This window comes from Solanum stenotomum, chromosome 1 (genome assembly GCF_019186545.1).
Source record: "Solanum stenotomum isolate F172 chromosome 1, ASM1918654v1, whole genome shotgun sequence".
Lineage (NCBI taxonomy): Eukaryota > Viridiplantae > Streptophyta > Magnoliopsida > Solanales > Solanaceae > Solanum > Solanum stenotomum.
The window spans coordinates 39603033-39622368 of NC_064282.1; the positions used below are offsets into that span (position 1 = coordinate 39603033).

The 19336-nt window shown below is 34.4% G+C and overlaps 1 protein-coding gene across 1 annotated transcript; it reads right to left on the reverse strand.

Moving 5' to 3' along the window:
- Positions 1-4712: 4712 nt before the first annotated feature.
- LOC125853580 (ribonuclease S-7-like) lies at positions 4713-5486 on the reverse strand. Its single transcript, XM_049533295.1, has 2 exons — positions 5259-5486; positions 4713-5144 (listed from the first exon to the last, which is right to left on the reverse strand). The coding sequence occupies exons 1-2, from the start codon at positions 5484-5486 to the stop codon at positions 4713-4715; spliced, it is 660 nt and encodes a 219-aa protein (XP_049389252.1).
- Positions 5487-19336: the final 13850 nt, after the last annotated feature.

Genomic DNA, 19336 nt, shown 5'->3' on the forward strand with positions numbered 1-19336 from the left:
ACACCGGATTCCATGCTAAGCTCACATGGTCTATGTCGGTTAAGGCTTATTCCCAATATGACAAGAATATGAATTATGAACTATGGCTACTCAATAAGATTTACTTAGTATGGATGATATTATGGGATCTTATTCATGCATTGCACAAGTATGCTTCGAGGATAGTTATGGTATGTTCTCTTATGTTAAGAGGATCTATGTAATGAATATGCTTATAATGTATGCTTAACTTGGATTGTTGCTATAAGTTTCTTTCCTTGATATGTTTGACTAAAGGAGAATGTTCCCTTGTCTATGATAAATAAGCTACAGATGAGATAAAAAAGGTAATAAAGATAAGGGAGGACCTAAAGTGACTTGCTCAGCATGGGTGGGATTATAAGGTCTTATTCATACATTGTACAAGCTTGCCTTGAGGTGGCATATGTGAAGTGATTCACTTATGTCATGTTGAACTAAATGAACTCATTATGCCTATGACTACGTTGTTATTTCTTATGCTTATAGCCTATGCCTTGTTGTAATGACTGCTATGGTGATGACTTATGTGATTGTCTGTTATTATTTAGGTATATGTCTTATATTGACTAATGCCTCTTATATTCTTATGTTGATGATTTATGCTGGCCATCATATTTAGTATATTATTGTACTAACGCATAGTTTTGCCTACATTCTTATCAAATGTAGGTTTGGCGATATTGACTTCCACCCTCATGGCTAGGTGAATAGTAGAATAAGAAGGGAAGTTTGGTGAGTACTCATAGCGTTCGAGGGCATGACCACCATGTCCTTTATATTTCAATTTATGTTTAGAGCTATTGTATGGGCTGCATCCCAAAGACTTTTGATAATTTCAGTAACGTCTATCAAATACACTTCATCCAATTCTAAGTGTAGATGGTCGTTAAGCAATATATAACCCAACAATTGAGTTGGGATCGAATCCCACATGTAGTGGTACATGTTCAAATTCAATCAAGAAGTATGAATGTGATCTAACTAGATATAGGAATAGAAATTATCGAAAAGGACATAAAACAAATTAAAAAGGGTGACACGAATGTCAGATGAGGGGTTTTGGTTTGCAGTTTTCAACTACAACGTAGTCACAAATAACTTGAGATAATAATAAGAAGAGGAATTCTCGGGATGTGATCGATTATAAGAAAATTTTGATATATGGATAATCTCATATACTCATAATATAGGTCATATGAGCAAAGTCCTTTCACAACAATACCATACATAATTCAATCATGCAAGTAGCTTCACTCTCAAAGCCTTATCATTCATAATTCAATATATTAGCCTTACTCTTAAAGCCCTAGAATTCATCATCTATGACTATAAGATTTACTCTCAAGCAATACTTCTCATAAGCACCTCATAGACCTAAGTCTCAAGGTATTCTACAAACATGCTTCATCCTTAACCAATTTTAATCATGTATCTTCATATAGACTCAATCTCAACACTACTAATCATGATTCGTCATATAAGCCTTAATCTAATCAATTCATGTCTACAAGGTTTACTTTTAAGCAATTCATATCTAGGTACTCTAATCTCAAGCAATTCATAAAGTAATTCATCAATCTTAGAAGGTCACATCTAAGCCCTCAATTTCCTTTTTCATGGCATAAAACCAAACTATATCAATTTAACCCTAGAATCTTAGGTTAATCAAGAATTCATGTGTAATCATTACTAAAATCATGTAATTACATCATAAACAATCATAATCAACCATAATCCACTCAATTGGATCAACATACAACAATACCCACACTGTAGGAAGAAACCCTTACTAGAATTGGGGTTCATTTTCACAATTGAGGGAAACATGGGGGCTTCATGGGTGAAAGGAGTCCATGAATGAATAAGTCATCATACATTGATTACAAAGCCAAGAAAGCTTTACACAATGGAGTCTTGACCTAGCTTGACCATCTACATCTCCTCCTCATCCTTCCCCTCCTCCTCCTTTTTCTTCTTTTTTCTAGAGAGATGGTTTTTGAGAGGATGAACTTGGGGTTTGATTTGAGTATTGGAAATAATGACTTATTTGGGGTGGTTAAAGGGTTAAAATAGCTTATATAGGTGTATAAAGTCTATACAAAATGACCTCACTTAATACTAACTTAAAAAGGAATTTCCCATTTTGTCCTCACTTAGGCGACTTGGTGTCAGGCACCACGACAGGGCTCACAAGCCATGGTCCACACCACTAGTCTTGGTCCTGCTCGTGGTCCATGGTCTAGTGGTTATGCCATGAGGTCTTGGCCTCCACAAGTTGAAGGTACCTTCACGAGCCTTTTGACGAGTCGTGCCCTTCACCACTAGTCGTGAAGTGGCTCATGAAGGTGAGCCACTTTGAGGCAACCTCAAGGGAGCTACTGCCCAGGCTCCACAGACAACTCCAAGAGCCGTGGTCCTCACCACTGTCGGTGGTAGTTGTCGTGAAGATGAGGTAGTGCTTGCCAAGGTTGGGGCAACCTTGGCCCTTAGCTTGGGCCTTGCCCCTTTGCCTTGGCTCTTGCCCTCTAGTCTAGACTTGTTACATCCTCACTTAGCCCTAGGTGGCCTACTAGTCTACCGGGTGTTACATGGTGCTAGTACCGGCGAGCGCCACCGACGGTCTGTTGTCTGACACATGGAACGTAGGTAGGCCCTTGGTTGGCCAGTCTAATTTCCCTAAAAGTTTCTAGTGTCTGTATTTTTTTCAACGGTTCACCAGGAAGGTCCATCATTCAATGCACGAGTCGTAGATAGGTATTGTAGGTGAGTCCCAAACTTAGAGAAATTTTGAGGACAAGGTTTGGGACCTACGGCCGAGACCCACAACTCGTTAATGTAACCACGTCCTATGGGGGGTCCCGTCAGTCGAGGTCCAAGATCATGGTTTCTAAACCCACCGTCGATGGCGTCAGCAGTAATTTTTATGAGGACTTTAGGGTTTTTTCCTAATTATGATAGTCTAATACTGTGTTGTTTTACCCTTCACTTGAAGCCCTATATAAGTGTTTTATAGTCTTTTTATAAGAGAAATTCATTTTTATACATAAGATTTTAATATATCGTTTTTAATTCAATTAGAAAGTGGCGAAAAGATTTGAGTTTTTCATAATAATCTCTAATAGGAATAAAAGTATCAATAACCAATTAAATTCTCACCAGATGTATCTTTTGGATTTATTTTAAATTATTTAAATAAAACATTACAAATAATTCTACAACTCAACTAAACTGGAAGGCAAAAATATTGACACGGATTGTTTTGCAAAAAATCTCGTTTGCTTTTGCTCTCCTTTCTTTGTGTCTCACTGTTATAGTTGTTGTTGCTAGGAGTCTATGATATGTTAAAGCCTAAAAGTGGGTTCTTTCTAGGAAAAATTATTCTCGCTATATCATTCTTCATCTTCTTTTATTCCATCTGTTCACTTCATACTAAATTAGATATGAACTCATTAGAGCTAAAGATTATGCATTTTGATTTAAATATTTGGATGAATCCAATTATTCAAAAAGTCAATTAGAATAATACATGATTTAATTTTTTAAAAAATATGGTTTACCTGTTTGTCAAAAAAAAGTTACTTGTGTAACACTTGGACACCCTTTGTGAAATTTCTGGCTACGTCAGTGCTTTTCTCCCTATTCTGTGCTTGTCTTTAATGTTTACCATTCATGACAATTAGGGCCATTTGGTAGAGTATGTAAGAATAAAGCTAAATGAAGTGTCTTAGTAATGTTTGCATTTGTAATGCATGTACTTAGTTATGCTTGCACTAATTCTACATATATTATTTTTATGCATTCGTTGGTTTGATGCATTAAAAATAGCATGCAATACATAAATTTTTTTTATAAGGTATCATCCACTATTATGGTGGAAAAGATGTAAGAAAGGATTTGAAGAGTAATTGGGTCTTCCATGATGCTAATGCATATATAAAAATCATTGCATTGTTAATAGCTAGGAACCCATGGTATTAATAATACACTCATTCACACACAATAGAGTGTATTGTTAATACCATAGAAAAAAAATACTAAACAAGATATTAGTAATACATAAGGCTAATGCATGTATTATTTTTTGTAATACACTCTATCAAAGGATTATCTTTGCATCCTAATATTATGCAAGTCTTGTCGAGCAGTTCCTTAAAGAATTTATATTCCCTAAGCTAATGTTCAATTTATTAAAGCAAAAATTAAAGATGAATCCATCTTAAGGACAAAACCTGCAATATATTAGGATAGTTTGGTTGGGAACAAGTTATCTGAGGATTAGTTATCCTAGGAATAGCTATCGCGGGATAACTTATTCCACCATGTATATGAGATAACTTATTCCATCACTGTGCTATATATTGTGGGATAAATTATCCCAAATATGGCAACCAAACAAGATAGAAAAAATTTATCCCATCACTATTTTCTTATCCCATTACTTTTTATTTTTATTCCTAGCTACCTTAATTAATCATACGGACAATTACCAAGTAGAACTAAATGTTGTACTTGATGACGCATTAGAATATGTAGCTTCATAAATTCATAAGAGATTTACTCCTCGGCAGTTCTACAGTGCAATCTTCCTGCAGGAAATTTTACATTATTGAAGTTCTTGATTATCATAATGATTCTCTTTAAATTATACGTTTAATAAAGAAGGAAAACTGAAAGAAATTGGAAGTTATTCATCAGGGAAACGTGATCCCCGTAGTTCCTTTTGTAGTGCATATCTTTGGTAGAGGACAATCTATCACAGCGATATTTTGGTCCAAACATATGGCTATCTGCCATAGTTCCGTTGTTCCAGCTTTATAATTATGAGAACAGATGAGATTTGGAATCCCTTTAGTAATGGACTTGATAGCACTTTGGATTTTGTGAGACGTAAGATGATTTGTTCCAGAAGTAATACCATTCTTTCCGAGAATATTCAAAAGATCAAACTTGTCTTTTAACTCAATGGCTAAATCAAAATATTGATTTTGATTAAAGAGATTTGAACAACACGTTCCATGCTTATCGTATTCTTTCCGCCAAAAAACTTGATCTCTTTTCGAAACTACTTTATTTGTGGTCAAGTTAGGCCAGTGGTGTTGCAGAGCTTCTTTTTTAATTTCATCCTGTAAGTATCAGGAATGACTTGTTTCAAAATAAATGAAAGAGAATCAAAAAGGGGAAATAGAAATGTAATAGAACAATTTCCTAGAGCGTGATAAGATAATGATGTAATTTACCGTGATCGTTTTAAACATAGGACGGGTACTGCAGAAATTTAGCTGCGTGCTCTTGTTATCCGGCCAAAGCCCATGAATTGTAAAGTTATTCGGAATTTTGACGCACCTTCTCGTGTGGCAAAAAGTTGCCGGCCACGTTAAAACAAATTGCAAGTATTCGAAATTCCCATAACCCGGGGAAAGAGTAAAAAGTAGAACGATGAAAACTGACTCTAGTTGTCTAAACATTCTGCGGTTCAAACAACTCGTTTTGATTTCATTTACTCCAACACTATATATATAAGATGTATATCCGATTAGGCTCCTTTCCATTGTTCCTATTTTTCTTAAGTTGCTATTTAGATTAGTGACACATGGCATCATATATTTGATTTAATAGCTAAGATTGAAAATGGAGAAAAAATAGAGTAGAGTCATGATACATGTCTATCTGTCTTTCGGTCAATCTGTTTTAAAAGTTTGCCATTCAATATATTTTTATTAAATTAAGAAATATCAAACTCTAACCTAACTTATGCTTTCATATTATTGAATTTAATAATTTAAGTGGATTAAAATTAAATTGCTGTTACGTCTTCCAAATTATTCCATTCTTATAAATATATGTGAAATGATTAATTTTGACCTGAAATATAAGAGGAAAAAAGATGTTTAATGATATTTATGTTTTAAAATAAGCCATTAATTTTTTTTTTAGGTATAGAACATTTTATTAAGACAAAAATACAATGTTTGAAATAAATTTTTATTAAACAGAAAGATAACATTGTTTATAGAAGTCACTAAACAAAACAAAGTGTCATAGATGGAGTAATTATCATATGGAATTTTGGATTTGCATGTATTGTAGTTATTCAAATACAGTATATAGAACGACAAATGCGTAAGAAGTTATTTGTTATTTATATCAACAAACCACTATACTTATAGCAGGTTATTTACTTTTTATTTTTGTTACAAAATACTAATGTGAAATAAAGAGTTACCTTTAATAATTTCTTAAATCACCTGAACTCACATATTTTAGATGTTTATAACTATATTAATACTATCGGAATGATACTGAAAACAGTGAAAGTATATAATAACAGGGTTATAGGAATAAGACAGTAAAATGGGTCATTTGATAGGGTGGTATTAGCAAAAAGTAGGCATGCGTTAGTATTAATACTACCTTGTTTGATATATTTTTTCATGCTAAGTATATTTAATTCTTTTATTAGTCATAAACGTTATTGTGTATTAAAAAGTATTACTAATATCATGTATTTTTAAATAATTAATAATGAATAAGGATTTAATACGTGCATTAGCATAGTCAAAGACCTAATTACCCTTCAAAATCTCGTTTACATCTTTTTATCCATAATTGTAAATCATATTTTTATAAATAATTTTTTTTTATACAATGCATGAAATATTAATATACCAAACCAAACAATACATAAGAAATAATCTATACAACTGATACAAGCATAATTAATACAAACTTTACCAATACAAATTATTAATAGAGTGTTAACATTATTTTTATATATTCTATCAAACGACTTCTATGTATAGCAAATACTGCATTTTCGTAAGTTATAGTACATATAAAACCTAGGAAGGAGATAAAGGAAGTCGCAATAATTTTAGTAAACCGATGGAATAACTTTTAATATTGTGATGAGAAACACAACAATAGCAGTTACTCAAGTGAGAGAGAAATTTGGGGACTCGGGTCAGACGCTCTTTTGAGTTTGGACGAACGTTCTAAAAGAATGCATGATGTGTTTCGGAGGCGAATGTAATTTTCACATGTCCTGTCGATTGTTGAATCATGTGGTATGTTAAGTTGAGGTGCTTCTCCTGTGTTTAAGTAGACACTGAAATTTTATTGAATAAATTTATATTAAATTTTGGATTAAATCTTAAATTCGTGTTATGTTTTATAGGTCTATTGTTAGTGAAAAATTACAAAATAATAAAATTACAAGATTACAATTGACAATAAAATGAAGAAAATAAATCTCTTCGGGCTGAGGCGCAAATATCTCGCTCTCTTTAAGGAGATTCAAACTCACTGCAACAAATGTTTTTCACCGGTCTAGCAGCAGTCCTTCTTGACTTGCCACCTCCAAGATACAACAACCTTATAACACAAAGTATAACTTAATAACTCTGGACAAGAGTAGAGTCCAAAGCTCCACAAATAGAATACCTCCCTTCAACTAATAAGAACTCTCTTTTTTGTCTAACTTTTTTCCTCTCTATATTTTTCTTTTGTGTAAACCAAATGAAGGCTACTACTATTTATAGTTGAGAAAGTCTTTCTAGGAATAAATAGGAAGATAATGAAGCGGTAAATAGTGAAGATAAATGATCTAGAGGTTACATATGTTACAAAGAATAGTGAAGAATAATGAGTGAAATAATGTGAAGTAATGGTTAAAAAATGACCACTACTCATTCTGCCAAGAAACCCAACAGATAACATACACTTCACTATACGTTGACAAAAGGTAATAAAGATGACATAAAATGTCATCAATTGCCAAACGGTAGTAATGCACCATAATAATGTGAATAGACAGAAAAGAAATTGGAAACACCACTTCAACATAATTTTAATAACAATATTAAAATGATCCAAAACCAACAATTTCCCACTTATTTTAATATTAGACAAGAGAGTATATCAGCTGAAGGAAGACTACTATGCATAATGAAGGTGTGCTCTGCATTGAACTTTCACTTAGTGAAAAAGTAACTTTTACTCCAGAGTCGTAGTGATCTCAGACATGAACTATGACTGCTTAAGGGAAATATAATATCACTGCTCACACACAATAATCAAGGTGTTGACATGAGCTTTAAAATTGAACATGTTACGGCCTTATGATATCCCGGTTTCATGAGTGCTTTTGAGAATAAACTAAATTCTCATAGGAAGCGATCTACTTCCACACTCACATAGGTGCAATCTGTCAAGAGTGCTCCTATAAGCTTAACACTCCACTCATATAGGCTACATATATTCATTAAGAGTTTTTGTAAACTCAACCTTCACAAATCGCTGTAGGAAACAATGCACTCACACCGTAGGGAGGGAATATAAAAAATGTGCATTTTTTCACAACAAGTCATCATATGATTAGTTTTTTCCTTTGAACCTGGTTATAGGATCTCTAGTCCCCAGGTTGAGTTTCCTCATATATGACTCAGGGATATATAGGCTTCAATCCCATCCCCCTCGATGTGCTCCAGATCTTTTCTCTTGTCAAGGCCTTAGTAAGAGGATCTGCAAGATTATCACAAGATTTGACATAATCAACATTAATGGTACCATTTGTCAAATACGATCTTACATTACTGTGTTTCCTCCTTATTTGTCTGGATTTACCGTTGTATTAACGGTTTTGAAATTTACCAATCACAATGGTGCTATCACAATGAATTAAAATATGAGGAATTGGTTTTTCAAATAGGGTATTTGAAATAATAAATCTCTTAATCAATACGCTTCCTCACTAGCTAAAGCTAAAGCAATTAGTTCAGCCTCCATGGTAGAGTTAGCAATTATAGTTTGCTTTTTTGATCTCCAACAAATAGCACCACCACTCAAAGTAAAAATATAACTAGTGGTAGAACAAGAATCACCTGATAAAGTGTTCCAATCTGCATCAGAAAAGCTTTCAAGTACAACATGATATTTTTTATAGAACAAACCATAATTTTTTGTTTCAATTATATATCTCATAACTCTTGTTATAGCATGCCAATGTTCAATACTTGACTTGCTTGTAAACCTTCCAAGTACTCCTACTGCATATGCATTATCAAGCCTAGTTCAATTAGTCACATATCTCAAACTTTCAGTTATGCTAGCATATTCCTTTTGATTTATTACACTATTTTCACTTTCAACAGGAAATAAGTGAACACTTGAATCAAAAGGAGTTACAACATGCTTGCAATCATGAAAGTTATATTTTTCCAAAAATTTTCTCAACATAATGTAACTGGTCAAGAAAAATTCCATCACATGTTCTTGTTATTTTTATTCCAAGAATAAAATTTGCCTCACCAAGATCATTCATACCAAAATGGCTTCTAAGAATACATTCATGTTAGAGCCAAAGATCAATAAATCATCAACATATAGGCAAATAATAACATGTGAATTATTTCAAGACTTATAATAAATGTACTATCACACTCATTTGTTTTAAAACCATTTTCAAATCATGCATGAATCAAACTTTTCATGCCATTGCTTTGATGTCTGTTTCAAGCCATATAGGAATTTATTAAGTTTACATACTTTACTTTCTTGACCTGCTTCAACAAAACACTCTGGTTCATCCATATAAATTTCCTCATTTAGGTCTCCATTTAAAAACCTTTTTTTACATCCATTTGATGAATTTGCAAATAAAAAATTGCAGTCATAGCAATTAAAAGTCTTATGGATGTAATTCTTGTTACCGGTGAAAACCTATCAAAAAATTCTAGGCCTTCTAATTGTTTAAAACCTTTTGCAACTAGTCTAGCCTTATATTTATCAATAGATCCATCCAATCTCAACTTTTTTCGTAAGACACATTTGCAACCAATAGTTACAACCCGGAGGTAAATCAACTAACTTCCAAGTTTTATTAGAAATTAGTGATTCCATTTCATCATTTACATCCTCTTTCCAAAATATAGAATCTTGTGAAGATAATGTTTCTTTCAAAGTGAGAGGATCATCTCCAACATTAAACACATAAAAATCAGGACTAAAATCTTTTTCTATTCTAGCTCTTTTACTTCCTCTTACCTCAAAATCATCAGTTTCTTTAACTTTCATTTTAGAAGTAGAAGAACTAGGTAGTGACAAAATATTTTGTTCAATCCTTTGACCCCCACTATTTTTAGAATCAAAAGGAAATTTATTCTCATGAAAAAATAGCATCACCTGATTCAATTATAATATTATCTTCAAGATTAAAAAATCTATAGGCTGTACTATTTGAAGCATAACCAAGAAAAACACAAGAGTAAATTTCTTACCCAACTTTGTAATCTTGGTATCCATTAGCCTCACAAAGGCTAGACAACCCCCAAAGTCTTAGTTATCCCAAACTTGGCTTGTGACCTTTCCACAATTCAAAATGTGTCAATTTGGACTTTTTATAAGGCACACGATTCAACACATAACAAGCAGTCAAAATAGCTTCACCCCATAAATTAAAAGGTGCATGTGACTCAATAAGCATGACATTAGTCAATTCAACCAAAGTTCTATTTTTTCTTTCTGCTACACCATTAGATGAAGGAGAATAAGGAGGAGTAGTTTCATGAATTATTCCCAATGATCTAACAAAATAATTAAACTCATTTGACTCATATTCACGGCCTCTATCACTTCTAATTCTTTTTATTTTTCTTCCAAACTAATTTTCAACCTCATGGAGATAAGTTTTAAAAATTTCAAAAGCATCACTTTTATATTTCATCAAGTAAATATCATAAACTTAGTCATTAATGAAAGTGATAAAATATCTATTACCTCCACGAGTTAAAATTTCACCAAATTCACAAATATCAGTATGAACTAATTCTAACAAATCATTTCTTCTTTCAACTTGAAAATGAGGCCTTTTAGTGATTTTGGCTTTAATACAAGCCTTACACTTTTCAAAATTCTTTTTAACCATTGGGATTAATCATAAACTACTCATGATTCCAACATAACGATCATTAATATGGCACAAACAAGCATACCAAAAATTGGTAGAAGAAAACATATAAACAGAAGTAGAAACTTTATTCATTTCAACATTTAGTTTGAACATCCCATCACAAGCTTACCCCTTTCCCAAAAAAAATACCCTTCTTCACTATTACATATTGATCTGATTCAATAATCTGTTTAAAGTCTGATTTATTATAAAGAAAACTAGACATCAATTTTTTTCTCATGGAAGGAGTATAAAGACATCTTTTAAAGTTAATACCCTTTCAGAAGTAAAACACAATTCGACATCTCCCGTTCCAAGAACTTGAGTTGTGTGAGAATCATCAAGCATGATGGTTTTGGGCTCCTCAAAATGAGTATATTTTTTAAACCAGTCTTTGTCATAATAGACAGGATGATTTGCACAAGAATCTGCCCACCATCCATCAACACTTTCAACCATGTTAATTTCGGTAATCACCGTCACAAAAGGTTCTTCTGTAACGTTTTCCAGATGATTAGGACCACATTTTCGAAATCTGCAAGATCGAGCAATATGCCCTCTCTTGCCACAAACAAAGCACAATCCCTTATCTTGAACTTGTTGATTTTGTGCTTGGGTATTTTCACCATTATTTTTCTTGGGAGGTATACCATTATTTTTCTTGAATTTTTTCTTTTTAGGCTTCAAAGAAGTATTTTTGTGAGATTCAGGAGTAGCATTATTTGAAGTAATTAAATTTACCTTCGTTGTGATGTTGCTCTCTTCTGTTTGTAAAAGTGCATTTTGGCCTCTTGCCTCTTCTTCCATACGGATTTTTATTATCAACGTTTCAAGAGAGGTTTCCTTTTGTTTGTGGCTCATAATTTTTTGAAATTCCTTCCAAGAAGGTCGAAGTTTATCTACTATGCCACTAACAATGAGGTTGTCTCCAATTTTTACCTCCTCGAACGTAAGCTCTCCAACAATCATTATAAAATCTTGAGCTTGGTCTACCACTGATTTGTTGTCCACCATTTGCAAATGAAAAAATCTACTAGCCGCGTATATTTTCGCTCCAGCCTCTTCAGTATCATACTTACTTTGCAATGCTTTTCAATTTTTCTTTGCACTAGAGTAAGTTATATCATAATAATCATAAAAAATATTAGATAGACAATTAAGAATATAATACAGACACTTATAGGAATCACCATCGTATTTTTTCACTTTCTCTAGATGAGAAATAGTTTCATCATCATTCATAGAGGTGATGTCAACTTTATTAGGATTCTTCTCAGTTCACACATAAGAAACATTGAGAATACTTAAGTAGAAAAGTACTTTACCCTTCCATCTCTTGAAATGACTACCATTGACCAAAATGACTAGTTAAGGTCTCCCATCTTGACATCCGCGGTTTTATCAATTGTAGCCATTATGAATCTCCTTAAAATTGTTAGTAAAAAATTACAAAATAGCAAAATTACAAGATTACAGTTGAAAATAAAATGAAGAAAATAAATCTCTTCAGACTGAGGCGCGAATATCTCGCTCTCTTTAAGGAGATTCAATCCCACTGCAACAAATGTTTTTCACCGGTCCATCAATAGTCCTTCTTGACTTGTCCCCTCCAGGATACAATAGCCTTAACGCAAAGCATAACTCAACAACTCTATACAAGTGTTCAGTCCAAAGCTCCACAAATAGAATACCTCCCTTCAACTAATAATAACTTCTTCTTTTTTCACTAACTTTTTCCTCTCTATATTTTCTTGTGTGTAAACCAAATAAACACCACCACTATTTATAATTGAGGAAGTCTTCCTAGGAATAAATAGGAAGATAATGGGGGTAGTAAATAGTGGAGATAAATGGCCTAGAGGTTACATATGTTACAAAGAATAACGAAGAATAATGAGTGAAATAATTTGGAGAAGTAATGGTCAAAGAATGACCACTACTCATTCTGCCAAGAAACCAACAAATAACATACAATTCACTATACGTTGACAAAAGGTAATAAAGATGACATAAAATGTCATCAACTGCCAAACGGTAGTAATGCACCATAATAATGTGAATAGACAGAAAAGGAATTGGAAAAACCACTTCAATATAATTTTAATAAGAATATTAAAATGATCCAAAACTAACATCTACTTTTTATTAAAGTTTAATTATATTTTGGCTAATCTGTTAAGTTGACAAAACTACCCAACCCTTGCTCATCAAGTCCAAGGTTGGCAAGAAATACTTGGAGACCAAAAGACCCCAATCTCTAGTTCATGTCTAAATAAAGTGATCTTCATAGGAATAAAAAATAAAAAAAAGAAAGACATGGAGAAACTCAAAAAAATATTTTTCTTCAAATGGTGAGCCGCAAGTTTCCATACCTCCACAATTGTAATTAAAGCTTGACTCTCATTTGTGGTGAAACTACAACAAGTATTCATCAGTCCAATGACAAAGAAAAGCACTTGAGTTGATGGTCATGAGGAGAAGAATGAGAAGATTACATCTTTTCATATATGATTTTATAAAGATTGTAATCCCTATATATACAATTTATTGAAATCAAATACTAATACTAGTTCGTATTCATTTTATCTTGATTAATTTTTTTAAGAACATAACATATTCGTTTTCAATTTGTGCACGCCTAGTAAGACATTGTTTACCTCACATCTCTTCAAACTTCAAAAATCATTATATCCACCATAAAACTCGAAATTTGATGCTATTAAGGATGTTGATTCCAATAATGCCTTGAAAATTGCTATTGTGATTGTTGGCTAAATTAGGAGTAAAGTCAAAACGCTGGGACACCAAGTGATTCAAGTACAGTCTAAGTAATTTTATGTGTTTTAGTTTTCTTCTCCAAAGAGAAATATCCTCTCTATGTTTGTTATAAAAAAGTAAAAAACAATGTTGAGGTGGTAGAAAAACTTTAGATCATCTAAGGCTGTCATATGAATTCCATCGCCGTTCTAATTATTTCTTCATGCATAAAATGGGTGTTGTCTTAATCGCTACATCTTTCATTATGTCAGTTCTCAAACAAAGCTTAATCAAGGTGGTAACCCGTACTACTGTTCATCCCCAGTAATGGTAGTGCAATACATAATGATTGAAATTTCCAATTAACAACGTGAAAATTTGATGGAAGTAGTTGAAAGCATATCAATGTGTGTCAAAGGTCAAGATGCCCTAATTAACAAGCTGACGAATATGATGGAGAGAACAGCGAAAGGAAAGTTGTTTCAATGTAATGACCTTCTAGGTCATTTTTTCTTTACTGCATTCTTTTCAGTGTTAGAGTGTTCCTATAGTGACCCAACTGATTTATGACTTGCTGGGACTGACAGTATGTATCACGCCCCGAGGCCACCCCTTGACGCAACACGGGACGTAGGATCACAAGTGACCCTAAACTAACCCTGAGTCTGGCATATCACAAGCATACTGAAATACAATTAAGTAAGTGGAAGTATAACTGTAAAGTGAATCAAAATTGAAAGAACTTCAAGTGAGAATATAAATGAATATCAATGGAGGACAACCCCAAAACAACTCCACACCGACTCTACGTTTAAAAAGCCTCTAAAATTGATGATCCACTGGGACAAGCTAACTCTAAAAATACTGAAAATAGATGATGAGTTAACTAAACCAAAAACATAAGAAAACGTCCTCGAACTATGAGGACTCACCACTGAAGTTGATGAGTATGGACTGGAAGTTGAACTAAGCATGATCTGATGCTGAGTGTCTAAACCTACATTATACAACGATATAACGCAAACATATTTGTCAGTACTTTAAATGTATTGAGAATGCAGGGTATATGATAAGCTGGACAATATAACCACTAACCATACAAATAGATATACTGAGGCATAACTGAAATTTGAGCTGGATGCAATGACCAAATACTAATCATGAAGATAACATGCTGAACCTAATACTGAAGTAAATGTTGAAAACATGGTCAAGGCAGTATGAGTCTGACTGTGGGAGATACTATTAACCTACATAAATCAAGGGCGCAAAACGTGGATTCCGATGTATACGCCCCATTGAGAGGACCCAATTGTCACGACCCAGGGGTACCCCTAGATGTAACATGACGTATAGGACCCCAAGGGACCCCATACAAGTCACTAAGCATTCATAACATAAGAAGTAGAACCATAGATGTAAATTAATAGTCTAAGGCCAATAGTTTTTATAAAAGAAAAGTGGAAGTCTAAAACACTTGTCCCAATAGCCATCTCGTACAATAGAATGAAATAGGCCTAGCCCATACATCATGTCCAAAACTGAAATACAATAAAGAAACTAAAAACAATGAAAATCCATCCTTGAAGCATGGGGAATCACCAAAGCTCGGGAAACTCGAAATCAATCATTAGCCGTGAAACTGGGAAACCTTAATGTGGGACCCTACATTTGGGAAAATGTAGGCAAGAGTATGCGTTAGTACAAAACAATGTACCAAGTATGATAGCTATGCATTAAACATTTAAATCATGCTAAAAGAGGACATATCGTTTCATAGCATGCAATTGACCAAGCTAAAACATGTTATAAAAGAGTTAGAAAACATAAGTCATAAAGCCATCGTCAATGAAAGCTAACATCATTAAAGTCTTTGAACACATATGAAATACTTCTTTAAGTAACCTTAGTTCATTATTAATGTAGGGAATTAGCCTTAACCGACATAGAGGCCATGTGAGCTATAACATGATCCCCCGGTGTCTTCCACACCGAAAAAGGTTGTCCTACTTGCCAAAATAAGGACCATAAATCTGAGCTAAAGTGGATCCACTAGCTAATGTCTATCTAAATAATCATCCTATGGGGGCACATGGGTAAGGGATAAAAAGATTGCTACTAGAAACCCGACCTCTACTAATGGAAGAGCTTCCATCTCAATATCCTCTCGGTGCTAAGCATAATTTCCACTAAATAGTCATTTCTTACTTGTTCTTATTATCCATGGAAAGGCACGTCATCTTTCCAATCCAAGCTAAGTCATCATCCATGGAAAGGTATCATTCATAACCAATCCAAGCTAGCTTCATTAGGATATCTCTTAATCTTTGATTCAATTAGGTGAGAAAACCTTTCAACCTTAGAATCCTTACTATGTGAGAAAACCTATCACATAATGCTTTTATGTGTTTATGATAATATCCTTTCAACAACGCAATAACAACATCATCATTGATACTTTACTCTTAAAGCATCCTTAAAACATTTGCATAGATTTCATAAGATGATGCATAATTCCATAATTAAATTTCAAGGCTCAAAACCCACTTTCAATCATCAGCATTTAGAAAAAAAGGGTTAGATATGAATTTCATCATAGATTCATGTAAAGCTAGCAATACATGCTTAATTTCATAAAACTCTTCCTTCATAGTCGAAATCCCACATCATATGATCATAACATGATAACATGGGGATTACATGGGTTCATGGGGGAAATCAATATAAAATCATAGTATTTCATCAATTCATGCATAAGATATCATAATTCAATTATTTAAATCAATAATGAAAAGAACCCATGACAATTGAAGAAAACCCTAACTCAATTGGGAATTCTAACTTTGAAAATAGAGGAATTTGGGAATTCCATGAATGGGAGGAATCCATGGATGAAAACTATAATACCTTGAAGCCAAATGCTAATCTTCAATGGAGGAATTGAGAGTTGACTTGAAACCCTAGGTTGAATCCTTTTTCTTCTTCAAGTTCTAGAGAGAGAAATATTTGAGAGAGTTCTTTTTTGGTGAATTTAGAGAGACTGAAGTGAAAAGGCTAATTTTAGGGTTGAAAACACTTATATAGGGGCCTTAGTGAAGGGTAAAATGACGCAGTGTAGGACTTAATAAATTATAAAAAGAACCAACTACCCCTAAACTTAACTGCTGAAACTCGACCCATGGCCACAAATCGACGGACTGTGGACTGACCGATGGCCCGTCCTGCACGGCCGTCGATGGTGGTCAGGAAGTGGATTTTTTTGGCCAGTGAACCACGGACCGTGGTCTAACCAACGGCCTGTTGGTTAGGCCGTGGTTATGGGCCTTCAGACCATCTTCAGGCAGGCCATCCATGGACCACACCTACAATTCGTGGTCCCATCCACGGGCTCTAGGTGACCCTCATGGTTGCCACCTGTAACTTATAAAGTGAACCACCTTTCCCTCTTTCGGCTCGGGGATGTTACAATATCTCCCCCTTGGGATCATTCGTCCTCAAATGAGATTTAGGCTGGTAGAAAAAGAGTAGGAGAGGAACTAACAACCCAACCTACAATGCAACTTCATCTATATGCATGTAACCAAGGAGGAACTATCGAATCCAAGTTAGGACAATATCATAACATCATAAGAGGGGTGAAATTAAATCTAATAGCCCATCATGCATGTAATGCACATATCCGAGGAGAAAACATCAAATGCAAGCTAAATTCGAGGAGGAAACATCAACTTCAATCTAAAACCATACTCAAATGCATATATCCGAGGAGGAAACTTCACTCCAAGCTGAAACATGCTCATATTATCATATCAAGTAGTCTACATGCAATTCATACTCATGGGTACATAAACGTGTAGGAATCAATCAAACTGACTCATTTCTCAAAACTTGAACTTTTCATAAATCATGCATAGCAAGGAAATCATGAAAGCATATAAGAAAGATGACTCGAAAACAAGGAATAAACCATGAGGAACTCATTACCTCAAGCTAGAGTAGGAGTAGAATGAAAGAGATGAGGATATCGAGACATCATATCAGCCTCGGCCTCCCAAGTAGCACCATCAATTAACTGGTTCCTCCACAACACTTTCACTAAAGCTATTTGTTTATCTCTCAACTCCTTTACTTGCCACTCTAGAATTTCAACTGGACTTCCTCATAAGAAAGATTCTCCTTAACTCCCAAACCTTCTAAGGAAACTATGGATGTCGGATCACCAACACATTTATTCAACATAGAGACATAGAAAACTAGATGCACCGATGCCAACTCATTTGGAAAATCTAACTCATAAGCAACCTTACCAACATGCCTCAAAATCTAATAGGGCCCACATAAAGGGGACTAAGCTTCCCCTTCTTACCAAACCTCATTACACCCTTCATGGGTGTTATTTTCAAGTAAACCCAATCATGAACATCAAACTCAAGATCTCTTCTTCTTAAGTTGGCATGACTTTTGATGACTTTGAGCCGTTTTCAACCTTTCTCTAATAAGTCAAACATTCTCTATGGCCTCATGTACCAATTAGGGACCTATTAAGGCAACTTCACCCACCTCAAACCAACCTCTGGGAGATCTACACCTCCTACAATATAAGGCCTTAAATGGAGCCATATCAATACTTGAGTGGTAGCTATTGTTATAAGCAAATTCAATCAATGGCAAATCGTCATTCTAATTACCCTTAAAATCAATCACACAAGCCCTTAAAATATCTTCCAAAGTTTGGATAGTACGCTCTACTTTCCCATCGGTTTGGTGATGAAATGCCGTACCAAGCTTAACACAAGTACCAAGACCCTTTTGGAAAGACTTCCAAAACTGGGAAGTGAATTGGGTACCACGATCAGATATAATGGACAAAGGTACTTGTCACGACCCAAGCCTAGGGCCTAGACGTGACCGGCGAATGGGGAACCCGAAGGAACCCCAAACAAGCCTCATAGCGTATCATTACACATCCTTGGTCGCTGAAGCAATTAAAATGACCATAAGCGATAAGCATAATCAAGGGGGAAATCGGGACTAAGGGAGCAAGAGAAAAAAAAAGGGAATGATACATAAATACCATAGATGAGTCAAGCTCAAGCATAATACACAACTTGTCCAACACCACCTCTAAACATGGGTACTTAGCGGGGGACAAGACAAACTACCGGGCTCACCCTCATAGTCAAAACATAACTAAAAAGGAAAAGTCTTATATATAGCAAAAGATCATAAGAAACGTCCCCGGAATGGAGGACTCACCAATAACCTTGATAGAAAATCGTATTAGCCACGCAGAGGAGGATGGTCAAGCGGTGCTCCGATCCCTACATGGTGACATCATGTAGGCATAGAGTATGCATTAGTACGTTTGAATGTACTAAGTATATGGGATGCAATGCAATGCTACAATAGATGGACATCATACGAAAAATGCATAACCATACCCGATAGATAGCATATTAATGAAATGATATGTATAATGATGCTTACATAAAAATTATATTTAGTGGGACGTAGTACATGTGTGGCGAGTGACCATCAATATAGTATTTCCAAGGCCTACCACCCCTTTGGAGAGGCGAAAGAGGTACAAACCCCTCAATGTGGTTACCCGGG